The sequence below is a fragment of the Parasteatoda tepidariorum genome, chromosome 11, assembly GCF_982258835.1.
Source record: "Parasteatoda tepidariorum strain Cologne lab strain chromosome 11, Ptep-v5.0, whole genome shotgun sequence".
Classification (NCBI taxonomy): Eukaryota; Metazoa; Arthropoda; class Arachnida; order Araneae; family Theridiidae; genus Parasteatoda; species Parasteatoda tepidariorum.
In genome coordinates this window covers 37,822,193-37,839,334 of record NC_141765.1, presented here as the reverse complement: position 1 = coordinate 37,839,334, position 17,142 = coordinate 37,822,193, and the positions used below count along the sequence as shown (strand labels likewise).

The following is a 17,142-nucleotide window of genomic DNA, read 5'->3' as shown; positions in this document are numbered from 1 at the left end:
ATTGAGTCGTAACAAGGCATCATATACGCAATTGAAAAATGTCCAGGGTAGAAGATATGCATTAACTCCAATTAGCAATGTGGTGAAATTAGAATGAATTCCCAAACTTCCAGTTTCATCTCATTAGCAACGTTGGTGATATGACATCTAATGGATTGCTTTTCTTCCCTCTTCAATAATTATAAGAGTACCCGGAATCATTCTTATTATACGCGAAGTACATTATACCACGCTTATTAGTTATTTACCATAAAATATAGTTCCTCAAAATTTAATCAAGGATGAATCTTGGATTTTCTTAGGGGTTCTTTGATTTTTATTTCTATTAAGAGGGCTTCATTTGAATATTTTGATTATTAAACACAAGTAATTCAATTGTTTCTACGTATCTTATTTAAATTGAAATTCAAAAAAAGACTCAACAATTGATATTTACTATTTCAATGTCTCAGTTGAAAATTTTATTTTGTTTCGATAGTGATTTGATGAAAAATTAAGTATTTTTCGTGCATTAATCATGTGTTTCAAGTTTTAGTTTTGAAGGGTTATTGAAACTTGTAAAAGATATTTTAAAGCAATAACTCAAGTTTATAATCTTAAAACCGCAAGCTGTTGTGTAGTGTATTTGTATTACACTGTAAAAAAATTCCGGATCCAATCATGATAAAAAGTACTGGCATTCAGAGTGCCGTACTTTTTACTGTAAACTTGTTACGGAGGGAACAAAAAATCTGATAAATGGTAAATTTACTGTAATAATTTCCGTAAAATCACTGAATCACTTCCGTAAAATCACTGAATATTGCTATAAAATTTATGGTATGATATTTTACGGTAGAACTGCATTCTAAGTACTTAATGCTGTAATTTGATACGGAATTTTTGACAGTATACTATGATTTTTAATATAAATGACAAACTAACTAAAAAGTTTTGTCTAAGTTTACTGGTTTTTAATCATTTCTTGTCCTATTCTCTTCAATAATTTTAAAGGTGCTAAAATCTCTTTTTTTTTTAAATCTTGCATTATGCTGAACTTATTATTTATATAAAACTGTAGTTCGCAAAACTTTTAAAGAAAAAAGATTAATCACAAATTTCCGTGTATGTTTAGTACATTTCTTGCATTTTAATTTCATTTGAATCAAACTCGCTCAGTTTAAAGATTTTCTGGAGAGAGTTTAATTTTCTTAACATCTTTTCCCTTAATAAAAATTTATGACAAGAATTAATTAATTATAATTTATAACATTTTACAGATTTTGAATGTTTCGATCAAATATATTTTTCTTTACCCAGATAATAATTAAATGTTGTAGTATATACACTAACCATACATGTTATGTTTTAGTTTTGAAGATTTAATAAAGTATAAAACAAACAATTTATAATACGTACTCTCGGTTTCAATTCTTATTTTTGCAAATATAAAGCGTTTGCTTAATAAATTTTATAACTTTATGGTAAACCAGATAAAAATGAGTTATAAAAGTAATATGTAAGTTTTTATCAAAGTGAAGTTTTTATCACTATAAATTTCACTTAAAATTAAACATTATTTTAGAAAATTAATGTATATTTTCACATTCTTATTATCATACTCTATATACAACTCTAATAAAAAAACGGAATTCTGGTAAATAAAACCAAATTATACACTATTTAAACCATCTATTTGGTAATTTTTTCCCTGCATACGGTAACGGTTTACCGTAAATTCTGGTTTTCAATATTTTAAATCTTACTACCACACATTAAGTTAAAAATATAAAACTGAGAAGTTAATTTAATCAAATAAACTATTTTTGTGCCATGCTCTAAGATATCACAATAAAATAACCAAACTTTATATTTGTCAAATTTAATCACACATTATAATGCAATGTTTTATGGTTAATTTTACCAAAATCATTACCAAATCGCTGCGGTGAAACTTACAATGCCTTTTGTTTCTCCTATAAAGTTAGAAACACGGTAAATTTTATCACAATCAAGTAGTTTTGACTACACTTTTTTTTTCTCCAGATTATTACATATTCTATTATTTTATACTGCTTGAAAATATAAAATGAAACACTAAAACACATTAATCATGATTATTAAACCCCAATATCGAAAATACTTAACAGTTCCTAACATAACTTATTTAGTAAAAAAAGGGAAAAAAAAGATTTTGGTTACGAAAATAATGAAATTAAAGTCTTTTGGCCAGCTTACAGCTGTTGTTAATTATAGAACTTGGAGGAATATTTTCTTTGAATAAACCTTTCTTTGAGAAAATAAAAATTGTCGTTTCCCTAGGAAGGATTTTCTCCAAAAGTTTATTTTTCTTTATTAGTCTAACATAATCCGTAAGTGAAAAATTGTTTTTGTAAGCTAATTAAAGTGTTTCACTTTTGTTTATGCTGAAAATTAAATTTTTTTTATTCAAAAACTGTGGGCTTTTTCTTCACTGCGATTGTTTTACTTTGAAATAATTGATTAAAATTCCAGAACAGTAATGATTAGATGTTAAAAAGAAATCATTTTTATGGATTCTTAAATTTTTCACTGAAAAATATAACTTCTTCCATTGCTTTCGACTTAACCTTTAATGAGTGAGTGAAACTTTTCGATATTTTTTTGAATTAAATCAAAGTGAAACTTAGTTTTGCTATTTGTTATTTGTGACTGATAAATACATGGTCTTGTCTAATCATCAGCCTTATTATATTTTATTTGGTATTTATAAAAATGAAATCAATCGAACATTTGTTTTTGGTGACTTTAAATGATTAATTGAATGAGAAAAAAAAAGGAATCAAATTAACTCTAAAGAAATTTTATTTGTTGATAAATTCAACTAATTTATGATCTTTTTTTTAAAAAAAAAACTTATATTTTTCAGTTTATCTAAACACATAATCTAATCTAGCGAATATTGTATAATATTAAAAATAATATAAAGAATTTATTTGTTATAACTTTATTCATTGAAAACTTCTGCACTACTTCGAAAAATATCTTTAAATTCATTTTAAAATATAAAGTGTGTAGCCAATATATATATATATATATATATATATATATATATATATATATATATATATATATATATATATATATATATATATATATATATATATATATATATATATATATATATATATATATATATGCAAATAAAAATGTTGATTTTTAACCGTTTATATTGCTATTAAGAAGCATAGTTTCAAAATCAAAATAGTTGCTAAAAATGAAATTACACTTAAAATATATCGGTATTTGGCATTTTTTTAAGTTGGCATTATCGGTATTTGGCATTTTTTTAAGTGTGATTGTTTTTATCGTAAAATATCTTCTTGGAGATGCTTGTTTCATCTTTGAAAAAATTGAAAATTCGTTTTGCATAGCAATCCCCAAGCAGCTTAATTAAAATTAAAATTCTAATTCTATTTTTGAATTTAAACTTCATTTTCATGTGCTTAAGTACCAATGTATTTTTAAAAAACTATTTTTCACTATATGAGCATTAGAGATATTTAGAAAGAAGCGTATAGTTACTTTGTGTAAAGTTTAAACTACTTTATTTTTTTCTAGCATTTTGCAGTTAAAAAATATTTATGTTCGTACAGGTAAAACATACTAAGATTCTTTATAATTTATTAACTCTAAATGTACGCCTGTAACATAAAGCTATGCATTCGAAAAGCAGGCGAATCTATCTCTTTTTAGTTGACCACTTACAAATTATTGCGTAACCAATTGGTCAAGTTGTGCAGTTATACTTAAGTCTTTAATGAGTATGATGGTTTCCCAATTGGTTTCTAGGATTTCGGCTCAGTCGTTATTTTCAAAGATGATACCCCTTTGATTGATATTCTATGTCCTTACTTCCATTTCTTGGTATTTTTATGTCAAACCCTTACTCTAACATTGTTTACTGTTAGTAAGCCCCTACCTTGGCCTTTATTAGACTTTTGGTAGCTTGTTCCAAATAGGGTTGGTTATTGCAAGGACATAATCATAACACGAGTGTCATTTTTAATCCATATGATCAAAAAATGATTTGAAAAAAGACTTGCATTAACTTTACAATTTATTTTTTTTCGTTACTTAATGTTTGTAAAATACAAACAGTTGAAATCCGATTATCAGATATCCTCTAGACCAAGCATATGTCGGATAATCATTGGGCCTTTACGAGTTGGTTATAAATTTTTAAATATTATGTACATTAAACTATGAGTAACATTAAAATTTATAAAGCACTTGTGCTTTTTTTTCTATAATAAATTACGATATAATATCATGCACATTATCATTTATGCATTTTTGTTTTCTGTTTAATTGTTGTTTTTTAATAGAAAAATTTCGAACTCTTCGTCACAATACTAACTAGGTAACACTAGTTGAAACGTGTAACGGAACGATTTCAACACACACCGAAAGAGACATCGAAGTGTCCTATGACCGGACGTCGGATAATCGAGGTTCTACTATTTTGTGTTTGAGAAGCCAATATTATAGAACCAAAAATACATGCGTAGAACTTACGACTAAACCATACACTGAATATCTCTGTTGATAGTGTCAGTGTTTAATACTTTCATTGCCATAAAAAGTAATCAAATTACTGAAAAATTCTGATTTGTAAGATTTTCTCTTTCGTTAATTTTCGGAATGTCAGAATTTTTTCAAGCAATTACGAAAATCAAGCCTGTAAGTTATATTTTTAGTTGTAATAATGGTGACTGAGATATGTACTTTTAAGCATATCTGAACTTAATATTCTATCCTTCTATGTTCACATTTCAAAACATTCTATTGTAGAGCTTCTCAACTGTCGTACCTTAACCCTTTAGTACTTAACATTGTTGAAAAGTACTTAATCTAAATATTCAAAGAAACAACATAACATCCGCTTGCAAACTACTATTCGCACTATTGCAAGTGCAAATATTTACTTAGCATCCGATTGGCTAGGATCCATTTTTCACCTTAAAGCGTTCCAAATGTTATCTACGTGCTTGGGTTTACATTTATACGCTAAAAGAACAACGTTTTCAGCCTTGGAAAACGAATAAATATTAGGACTAAAGGAGGGAATAGGAGCTAAACAAAATAAAAAAAGGATCTCTAAAAATAAAATCTTTCCGAATTGTATATTTTCTTGAATTCTAAAAGCGTCGGTGTGTCTCCTTGAAATTCAGAAAGCGTTCAAAATGGGCAAACATTTTCGTGATTCTGAACTACAAGAGTGGGAATTGATGTAACAAATCTGCAGCCGCACATAAATTTATATGTATACCTACATTTGTGAACCACTATTCAATGAAACCCGATAGTCTATACTTAGTAAAGGGGTTATCTTTCTCCCCTAGTTCAGTTCTAGTGTATGGAAGTTAGAACAGTAATTCCTATATATACTCAATCTTTTCATCTTTTGACTTTTGTGATCTTAACAACTCTTTATTCCATTTTCATTTATTTATATTAATCTGTATATTATTAATATTTTTCAAAAATTATGACAGCATGGGTAATTTCAATTAACAGAACAGAATATGAAATAAACTGATACAAATTGAGATTCAGAAAGCGTTCAAAATGGACAAACATTTTCGTGATTCTGAACTACAAGAGGGAGAATTGATGAAACAAATCTGCAGCCGCACTTAAATTTGCATTTGTACCTACATTTTTGAACCACTATTCAAAAAAACCTAAGAGTCTAGACTTAGTAAAGGGGTTATCTTTCTCCCTTAGTTCAGTTTTATAGCATATGGAAGTTATAACAGTAATTCCTATATGTTCTCAATTTTTTTATCTTTTGACTTTTGTATTCTTTTTCAATTAACAGTGCAGAATATGAAGAAAAAAACTAATACAAATTCCTATTGTGTTATATAGCACTTGTTGTTTCAGTTAACTGAAATAATGTGTAAATTCAACAAAATGAGTGAAAGGTAATTATTTTAAGACCCTTCATATTTGAAGAACCTTTCTTTTTCTTAATGCAAAATAATGTTACTAAAATAAAGTTATTGCTTGGAAAGAAAAAAAATGAGTTACGGCTTTAAAAGCGTGCTTAATTTTAGCTATAAACTAAGTTTCATTTTCCTTAACCAAAGGTAGTAAATTTTTACATTGAGAATAGTTCACGCAAAAGTACAAATGTATGATAAAATTTCATACAAAATGTTCTACATGTTCGTTTAATATTATTCTAACCAGTTTAGAAGAATCTAGTTTCAAGATCTTCTTTGAGTTAAAGTTCTGCAAGATAATGATGTAGATCATTAGTGATCGTACTTGATTTTGTCATGAGCGCGATGATTAAAAGCTCCACTTTGTGAATATATTTTTCAGGTGATAATTTCAAATTAAAGTTAATAAAAAAAATTTGATTAACCAAAAAAATATTTTAACTCGTTGAATGCCATGGGGGTCACCGGTGACCGGCACAGTGTTTGTTCGTAACGCCACAGGGGTCACCTGTGACCTGCGAAGCCAAGATTATTAGAAACACATAATTCGTAAATTTTTAGTGCTTTAATTGTTTTATATTATTATCGTTACTGAAATGGTTTGAAGAAATTAATGCAATACATACTGAGAAAATCATTTTGGCCAGACGGGCAAGCCATGTAAAATTAGCGTGGCATTCAACGTGTTAAGAAAAGTAGAAAATTTAAATTTTAATGGCAAACAGAAAAAAACTAAAAAATGCTGAATTATTCTGAGATGAATTTTCAATAAGTTTATAGTCAAATTCGGTATTAAAAAAATCTACCGATATAATCTGAAACTCAAAATTCAAATGACAAATAGATAGGCAATTCAAGTTTTTTGCGAAAATTAAAATAATTTATGTCTTCTGTACGCATTTAAAATCTTTTTTCTTCGCATCTTATAAATAAAATTCCAATATACTTCCGAAATTTCATTTAAGTAAAATTTTTATACATAATTTGCTAATTTAAACAAATTATAAGATATAAACTTGTTTTTGGTAATGGTTTGTTTCCGAGTGGATTTTAGAATTCAACAATCTGCAAGTATTTAAATAAATGAAAGAATTATTTTAAAAAAATGAGAAACGTCTTTAAAATATTTTTCAAACAGTATTATACTTTTGCTTTGTTTCATTTCATTATTTTGGGCGAATTAAATTTAGGGCGAAATTTTTTTTTGTATCCATTATTTTAAAAACAATTTCTAGAAAAAATATTCTAAAACTTCATTTATTGAACTTTTAGCGCCATCTAGTAACGACATAACAGGTAAATAATTATAATTAAATAAAATATATTATAAGTTATAAAATATGCTATTTTTTATGAATTTTAAATTTTTATTTTTTTTTCTTTCTGTAAAAACATTTGTTTTTTAACACTTACTTTGACTAAAGCTGGTATCTTCTAACAATTTCACAGAATCACCTGAAAGCAGACGTGCAGCGTCATCTATCGGTAAATTTGACAAACACTTTCGAAATATTAACTCTTCGGAAACTTAAAAGTTTGCCGGATAGATTTTTATGAATTCTTTCTTATATAATTTTTTTTTTCAATTAAGTAACAATTTCATTGTTATATATTAACTTCCTATTAAAAATTTTTTTTGTGTAATGCTTTAGATTCTTTTCCAATCTATTTTCCTTTGGGAAATTAAAATTCTTGGGAAATAATATTGATAAATAAATAAATACTATGGTAATATAATTTAATAATGGAAGAACTGATTTTTTCATCTTTATTACAAGTTAATAAAGTTTATTTCTTATTCGTAAAGTTAAATTTTCCTCGTACTTTTTTTTTTTAATGTGTCTAGAAATTCTTTTGTGAATGAAAAGTTTAAAACTTCATTATACTCTACGCATAATTTGTACTCTACGCCTAATTTGAAAGAGAGAATCACTTTATCGCAATTTGTGAGACTTATTTATAAAATTCAAATACTTCATTATATTATTTTGTGTTTTACAATCTGAAATATTCTCTCTTATTCATAAAAAGAAAATTAAAATAAAGAATGATAAAATGTAAATAATTTTTATAATTTTGTTTTTTTTTTTATTTATCTACATTATATATAAAAAAAACTAGTCTTCGTTAGTATTACTTAATTTTTTTAATTGCCTAATAGTATATATTGTTTAACCAATGAACTATTTTAAATTAATCAATATTTTTAACGTTTAAAATTTTTCCTTAAATTTTAATTTGTATGTTAGTAAATATTTTATGAAATTCTAATTCTAAATTTGATATACTTTTAAAAAATAATGAATAATTAAACTTCAAACTGCTTTCAATTAAATTTCATTTTGTGGTATCAAGCCAATAGCAATAAAATTATTTATTGCAGTAAAATTTTGGCTGCTTTCTTGCTTTTTTGTTCATAGGATGTGCTGGTTTCGCTTACTTAATAATTTATTAAAATTTGCTAACCAGCTCTCTCCCACACAATGATATAAATATTCAAAATAAAAAATAATAATTTGCATGTGGTAAAGCATTAATATAGAGTGTTTTTCATATGAAAAAGCAAAAAATAAAATTAAAAAAACAAGAAATCTGAAGTTTTGTAATTAAAAATATAAAAGAACCGTTTTTAATCGGTTTCGAATGAGTGCATTAATTTCTCCTTAAATGATGAAAGAGTAAGTCTTTTTTTTCTATACAATTTATTTAAGAAACTACAGCATGAAACATTAAGCTTCGAAACATACATTTTTTTTTTCCCTTTAAAATATTTCCAGAGAAACTTAAATTTGAGTCCTCGAATAGAAAATATGTTCTTGATAATGTCACAGTACTTTTTCAATTTTATTTTTGTTTTATAAAGTAAAAGAGTAGCATTAAAAGTAGCCTCTGCATTTATTAAGTGCGCAAGTTTTTCTTTTCTGCTGTTCTTTTCTCTTTTTCTTTTTACTTAATTTTTTTCCCGTCTTGCTTCACTTGCAAATTGCCAACAAGATGTGAGCCGAGATTAAAAATAAATAAATAATTTTACGCTTTAGGCACAATTGAAATGCGTTTTTTTTAATTAAATTCTTGAACCGATTTCAAATTTTGTTAGAATCTTCATTTCAAGAAAAACAGGAATGGATTTTTTTTAGAAGGATTTCATTTTGACAGATAGCTTTAAGAATAAAGCCTAGTACATTTTAATAAATATTTAGGAATTTAGTACTCGTTTTCCCGGTTATCTTTGTTTTTTTGGAGGTCCTAAAAAGTTAAATATATTTTCGCTGTTACTTTTGCTTATTTAATTACTTTTTGTATATTAACATTATAATTGTTTATTGTAAACATTATGATCTTAAAATCTTCAGTTAAGAACTTATGTGAGAGAATTTTTTATTTTTTATCTCTTTATAATAAAAGTATTCTTTTCTATTGTTAGGATGTTTAATACTTATAAAAGTATAAAATAAACTGTTATTAAAACTAAAAAAATTCCCATCCTTTTTTTCCTTTTTTTTACTTTTATAAGATTTGAAAAAACATATTAAATAAATTGTGACATAAATATTGGAGAAATGATTTTAATTTTTTTTTATCTGTCAAGGTTTATTTTCATACATATACTGCTGCTTAAGTTGGCATAAGAGCTGATCTAATTTATTGACGCTTCAGGCACAATTAAAATGCGTTTTTTTAAATTAAATTCTTGAACCGATTTCAAATTATGATCTTTGTAAGATTAACTTTCAAATTTTTATTTTTTATTGCTATAAAATGTTTAAAAAAAATAGTTTAAAACATGCTGCATTAGTTTTCAACATGTATACAGGTTGATTTCTCATATTGAAAATGTTTCAATAATTTCGATTCAATGGTTTCAGTAATTCTTTCTCAATAATATTATTATATTGCATACTTTCATGTTTTATTTGAATTAAAAAACCAAGATAAACATATTATGTAAAATGCTATAATGAAAATATAACTGATAGAAGTCATAGTTTTCCTGATAAAAATACTTTGTCCTAACTTGTTCTGATTTTCATCCTGGTATTCCTGATTTTTGTGCATGTTTAGAACATCCCGTTATCTACGAATACAAATACAGATTTTTAAATGATTGATTTGAAATCAATTTAAAGATTCGAAAGATTTTGACTTTTTTTTTTTTTTTTTTTTTTTTTTTTTTTGATACTAGTAAAAATTGCAAAATTCAATAGTTCCAACTTAGAAACATTCACTAATTATGTACATGGTGTGATTCTTTGTTTCAAACTTTTTTTAATATTTAGTCATTATATGAAAACGAAATTCAATTAACAAATTTTCCGTTACCTAATTTGTATAGTGATGAATAAGGGGGCATTTATTACTTTCTACCCTTATTTATTACTTTCATCAAATACAGTAATAAATCTTGTTTAGTAGAGTATTTTAATGATTCGTCTCTTTAATCCGATTTTAGAAATAATCGGTCACAATTAATTATCCAGCTATTATAGAATTTTAAAATGGTGAATTGAGAAATCATCTACTAAATTACAAAATGTTAACCAGCTAAACTTAACCATCTAAATGTTAATGTACAAAAAATGTAAACCAGCATATTCACTGTATCTTTGTACAAAATTATTGAAGGCCTACTTTTAAATTATTTGATTAAGGTAGTCTTGAACTCGATTGCAAATTATAATTAAAAGGGAGTTTTTACTAAATTGATGCGGTTTTTTTAAAGCAGCAGAAATATAAAAAGTTTCTCTATCTTGATCACAAACTATCATGAATTAATTGTTCCGTTGATGAAATTGAAAAAAGTTTATTTATTTTCTTTTTGAGATAAAATTTGGATTAAATAGAGCGAACTGTATATTTTTATAGTTTGCTGTCCGCCTTTCTTAAGTAGATTACTACAAGAAAATGTCCCGATTTTTTTTATTTTTTTATTTTTTATAAAATGTAGGGGAGTGTCGGGTACCCCCACCCACTGTCAATTTCATATGTGTAGAATATTTTTTCAAGTCAATGGGCCATTAATTGTTATATTAAAAAAAGATTATTTTCAAAGTTTCAAGTATTTATGCAGCTGGTAACATGGTAAACAATAGTTTTGAAAATATGTTGAATACAGTAGTGAAATAACTTATTATTTTAATTTTTTTAAGTTAAACTGTTCTTTTTCTGGTTGATTCTTTTTGAATTATTTAATTAGATGATAAAACAATAGAAACATACAAAAATATTGATTATTACTCAATATTATACTGAAATATAAGCAATACTCCTTAAGTGGGCGGGGCTACCCGACTCTCCCCTAATTATTTTTTTCTTTGGTCCATTACAAGGCCTGTAAATAAATTTATCTTATTGTTTAACAAATTGCGAACTGTAAAAATTGACTTTGCCTGTGTTAAATTAGCGAAATGTTACGCTTACTTATCTCGGAATTAGCTATATTCTATGATTCCATAAAAATCCCATTTTGACGGAACATGTTACGGAGAAAAAAAATCTGATATACAGTAATTTTTTTAATATTTTGCAATATAATTGATTCTATGGTGAAATGAATTTTGCGGATGATGCACCTAAAATGTCGGTACTTTATACCATAATTTGATCCGGAATGTCTTACAGTGTATATCTGTTTTATTAAATTTGCGATTCTATAAAATTTTTACCATTTTATATGTACCATTTTACTTATTTCGTGTAATTTCATTGCATTTGCAATTTTAATCTAATTAACTGATATTATTCTTTTTTTGAATATACCTGATTCGTTATGTCAATTTCATATATTTTGTGTAGATAAATTTGTAGTGTGTACTTTACATTTTGATCTCTTTTAAAAACTATTGTTTGATGCAGCTTGTCTCTTTTTGAACTTTGCGCACTAAATTACAATCCTACATTACAATCCTACCCTACAATTTAATATATTTTATTACTTTTCTTTTTCTTTCGCAGAAACATTTAAATTTTTGTATGTCTTCCCTGTTCGACTTATACTAATGGTTTCAACTAATGGAAAACTTCCATTCAATCTAAAATATTAATTATTTCTTGCACGGATTCAGATAAACAAGATATTTAGAAGGTAATTAATTTTGAAATTAATTCTGAGGAACACTATTGCAATGCAGGTAACCACAATATTCTCGAAAATCCTTTCTAATACCTTTCATTCAACTTGAAATAAGGATGCATCAACATCCTCATCGTAGTTATTAATATTCATCCCCGAACACAACTTCCGCGTACATACGCTTCCGGGCAAACAAACCCACTTGCGAAAGGGTTTAACAACAGCTGATAAAATACTCTATGATACCTGCTGGATTAAAATGATTTACTAAGTAGAAAGCCGTCCAACAATATTTCATACTCAAAATAGCGTAAAAATCACATGTTCAAGGTTTTTATGTTTCTTCTGTAGACACTTGGAATTGTAATCTAAGCATATTGTGAAATGTAATGATGTTTAATGTTTATATGCTTCTCTATCATTTTGAGTTAATTAAACACTGGAAAGTTAATTAAACATAGAAACTTCTTGGAAGAAAATGGCTGTTTATCTTATGATCTAAATTTTTAATAATTAAATTTGTGTTTCTTTTACTCGTTCAATCATATGTACAGTGTGCAAAGAAGTAAACGGAACAGGCTGAATAACTTTTGGTTTAATAATCGGATCTTCACGTTCTCGGACTCAATCTTGATGGTTCAAGGGGATGACCTCAAGTTTGCTAGTTTATTATTGCCGACAATAATTTAAGTTACGGAATATGACACAAAAATGTACTTTATCTGAATAAACTTTTTTTCAATGGGATGGGATTTCTGACCACCAAAATATATGGGTAAGCGGCAATCTGGAAAATATGGTCCCAATAGTTTGGTCAAAAGAGCGGTCCAAAGTTTGAACCCCTTTCCATTAATTTCAATTTCTTGCGTATTTCGTCGTGTCTCGAAAACTTTAAAAAAATAATTAAAAAAAAAAAATTCGGAATAGTCGTATTTTTGAAATTCGATTTCTCAGAAGCTATTTTTTGCTCACTGTTCTTCTAATTCGTCCTTCAGCTCTTATGTTTCTTTCTCAAAAGTAATTCAATAGCATTTTCAATAGCTTCAATAGCATTTTTACCTTTTTCCTGACTTTAACATTCATTTAAGTCCCTAAATGTGTGTACTTTCCCCTTTTTATTTTTAATAAAGATTATTTTGAATACGTATATTAAGGGCGCCAACTACGAAAGACTCTGTATTTATGGATGATGTATTATGTATTATGTAATGTTAATATGTTATCAATATGTTATTATCTAAATATGTTATTATCTAATTAATACAACAATCTTTCGTCAAATAGATATCAAAATAAATACCTGGAGCATTTTTTTCCGCTGAATCATACTTAAAACTATAAGAAAAGAGAATACGGAGAAAATTTTTATCAATTTGAATACAGTAGTTGTTTAATTTTTCTACATCTTAGAATAATAAAACTTTATATGCTGCGCATCTTTTCAATTTAAAACACTATTTATGTAAAATATTTTCTTAATAGGATATGTTTTTTATTTTTTGCATCGAACTCGTCTAAATTAAAAGAAATTTGAACGGATTTTTGTTATTTGATATATCTCATAAGATCAAATTAGCCATTATAGGATTATAATTCTCGTACTGTGGGTCGTGTTTTATGTACGACGCGTGGTTTTTCAATATTAAACAAAAACTCTATACTCAATTATTGTCTAAGTTATCTTTTTATTTCATCAAAGAAATCTTAGAATCCTGCACTCATATGTCATCAAAATTAAAAGAAATTGGAGAGTGGGCGCTTATCTTTAGAAGAAAAAAAATGAAGTGCTAATACGATATGCAACTTTGTGATTTAAAACAATTCCTGGATTAAATTAATTCATCAATAGGCTATCTCTTTCATCGAAAAACTTCTCTAACCCTCCATTCGTCTTCCTTTTCTTTCGAAAATTAAGAGAATTTTAAGCGGACACTTGTCTTTGGCAGATGTGAAGATTATATAAACCTCATCCAAACTCCCACTTATTCCAATCCTTCAAAATTTTCGCTTTTCAGTCATTCCCTTTTTTTTTCGATTCTAGAATAAAAGGATGGGGGAAGAGTATGGAACCAGTCCCTTTTGTTGAAGGAGAAACGCAATATCTACCCTTCCTCTGGAATCCGTTCCTCACTCTCCCCCGAGATGGTCCCTCAATGGGAAAAGAGGATGGTTGGGGTGTAGATATCTAGAGATCTCCATTCCTTGAACTTCTCATGAGCCTCCTGTTCCATATCACCATGACAACAGAGAATAGAAAAGCGTCAACTCCACAAAACCAGAAATCTCGAATTAAGTTACGCTTTTAAGGTGTAGGATCGTCAAACCAAAAATGGATTTATTTTTTTGTTCCAAATAAAATGATCTATGATGAATTTAATAATGGAAATTTGCAATTTTTATTAAAAATAATTTTGTCGCTGTCTGTCATGTTATGAATTTATCAATTAAACTACCAGTTTTCTGTAATTTATTCTGGTTTTATCAAAAAATTGTTTTACTTATTGCTTGGTTTATTTCTTCATTTTTTCTAAGTTTGGGAATAGTTTAAATTAAATGAAATAAGGAAATGTTTCCCAAATGGCTTGGTTTCCAATGGCTTGGGAAATGGTTTCCCAAGCCAATATTAAATAGTATTTACTAACTGGTGTTATCTTTTAAAATGTTTTACTTTTGTTTCATTCATTTATTGTTCCTCTAAAGATATCTGATTATTAATTAATAAATTTATTTTTGATTTACTTTGAATTTTTTTTGTCAAGCTGTGCCTAATTTTGTATGACTATAAATATATCCGAATTGTTTTTAATTTTAAGTACATTTAAATGCTTAAAATATTTATGTTTATTAAACTTAATTTAATAATTGTAAATACAAGAACTCAAAATAGTTTGAAAAATAATATTCAAGTATTTCATTAAAACAAATTGAATCTACTTAAAATTGATATAAAAAACGAAACTCTTTGATGACCTTTCTATCATTTGATTAAGTATTATAAAAAAAATGAGAAAAGGAATAAATAGCACTCTATATTCAAGTTGTGAAACGTTTTGGTGCCCAATTGATAACTTGGAAATTATTCTGATTTATTTGTGTATTTGGTTTAACTATATCGATAGTACAATTCAAAGATCTTTAACATGAAGTAATTTTTTGGGGGAAACATAAAATGTTTAATTAATAAAACCACATCATAATTGATTCGCAATTTTCTAAGAAATTTGTAAAAAATAAATAGCCTTTTCTCCAATTTGAATTACCATTCGGTGATGAAAAAATGACGGAGCTCTTCAAATGAACACTAGAACTGGGTGAAATAGCGTCAACATCGCGATATCATTAATCGCTATAACGATATTTTTATAAATACTCCAACGGTATATCATGATAACTATGCTTTTCAATAAGTATAAAATATTTATTGAAAACGCTCTGAATATCGGGTACATTAAAATATCGCAAGTATTGTCGATATCGATAACTATCAAATATAATATTTTCTACATTGGTAATAATACAATTTTCGCTAAAAATACTTGTTTTATTTTGGTAATGAGAACATTGATTGATGTCAAATTAATGCAATTTAGTTAAAATTAGAAAATATTTCTATTTATCGTGGATTTTCATTATTTTCGTACAATATATGGAACGGCACTAGTTTACATTTATAAACTGTCTTCCCAAAAGCAGTTTTGATTTCACCAATTAAAAACCACGAGAAAGAGTAATAATTACATATTTGAAATAAGTATGCATATATCCATAGGAATACTTATTAGATATATTACAAAGCATACTTAGATCGATTTGCTTTCTGCTTCTCAATGTTCACATACGAGGAAGGTTTTATAGATTAAAGCTAACTTCGTTACCAATGAAGTTACATCAAAAAATCTCCTGCTTTTGTTTATATCTTACAAATATGACATCCGAAATGATACTTCCCGATCGGGTTGAAATTTTTACAAACAGTATTTCAGGTTATGATTTTACAAACGGTATTTCAGGTAATATTTAAAATCATTTGTCAAGATAGTTATTCAAAATAATTTTAAAGTAGCATATAAATTATCAAAAGCTGCAAATTTTACCTTGAATACATTGTTAAGTTCTCAGACAAAAAACACTTTTAGCTGTAAAAAGCTGCTTTAATATAAGACTCTTTAATCGGAAACTTTGATATTTGCATTTTAAAAAGCTGAAACTAAAAGGTACAATTTAAAAATTATGATAAAAATTCGATTGTTTTGAGCAAAAAATCTCCAAATATCTTCATAAATCTGAAATTTTATTACATGTATACGTATACATGTATACGTATACATACGTATTGCATGCATTACGTATATTTTAAGCTGAATTTCTCTTATTTGAGAAACAAAATTTTAAGTATCCTAAAAGCGACACTTCCAACTGCATATTTATCATAGCACATTTGACAAAAATGACAGAAATTTCTTAATTTGAGCCAAATTTCTCAACCAAAGCTAAACAAATCAGTTTTGTCCATATATATATATATATATATATATATATATATATATATATATATATATATATATATATATATATATATCGCTCATGGGCTGCAACAGTGGCACAATTTAAAAAAAACGCGTTTTGAACTAAGAGCAGGTGTAAATATGAAAATACACATTCTTTCAGCAGCAGTACTAGTACAACTCATAATTCAACTTGAAGATAATCTTCGTTTAAGCAAACCGAAGCATTTCTTACGCATTTTCCTTAGCAATGAAAACTTTAAACCCACTTATCTCAAAACTTGATTTTTTCAGTTGTGCCGCTATATGTATATATATATATATATATATATTCTTACCTTTAAAATATATTATTAATATATATTATAATTAATAATTAATATTTATTTATATCTTGTAGGGTCGTTGCAATCGGGAGAAGCCACCATGCAAGTACTTCCATCCTCCTCAACATTTAAAGGACCAACTATTGATCAATGGAAGGAACCATTTGGCACTAAAAAATGCCATAATGCAGCAATTGCCATTACAGCCATTGCTGCAGCCACCAACCGCACAACTCACTCCTGCTGTCGTGAGTATCATGAATGTACGCCCA

The 17,142-nt window shown here is 26.8% G+C and overlaps 1 protein-coding gene across 6 annotated transcripts in view; it reads left to right on the top strand.

The window, feature by feature from the left end:
• The window catches only part of LOC107438554 (muscleblind-like protein 2), a 407,949-nt gene that overhangs the window by 339,954 nt on the left and 50,853 nt on the right, over positions 1–17,142 (top strand). For 4 of the 6 annotated variants that reach the window (XM_043043159.3, XM_043043160.3, XM_043043158.3 and 1 more), the window contains exon 2: positions 16,945–17,133. In XM_043043159.3, the coding sequence (XP_042899093.1) occupies positions 16,945–17,133 (189 nt within the window). The remainder of the gene's footprint in view (positions 1–16,944; positions 17,134–17,142) is intronic. The other 2 variants (XM_071187782.2, XM_043043157.3) reach the window with 1 other exon arrangement.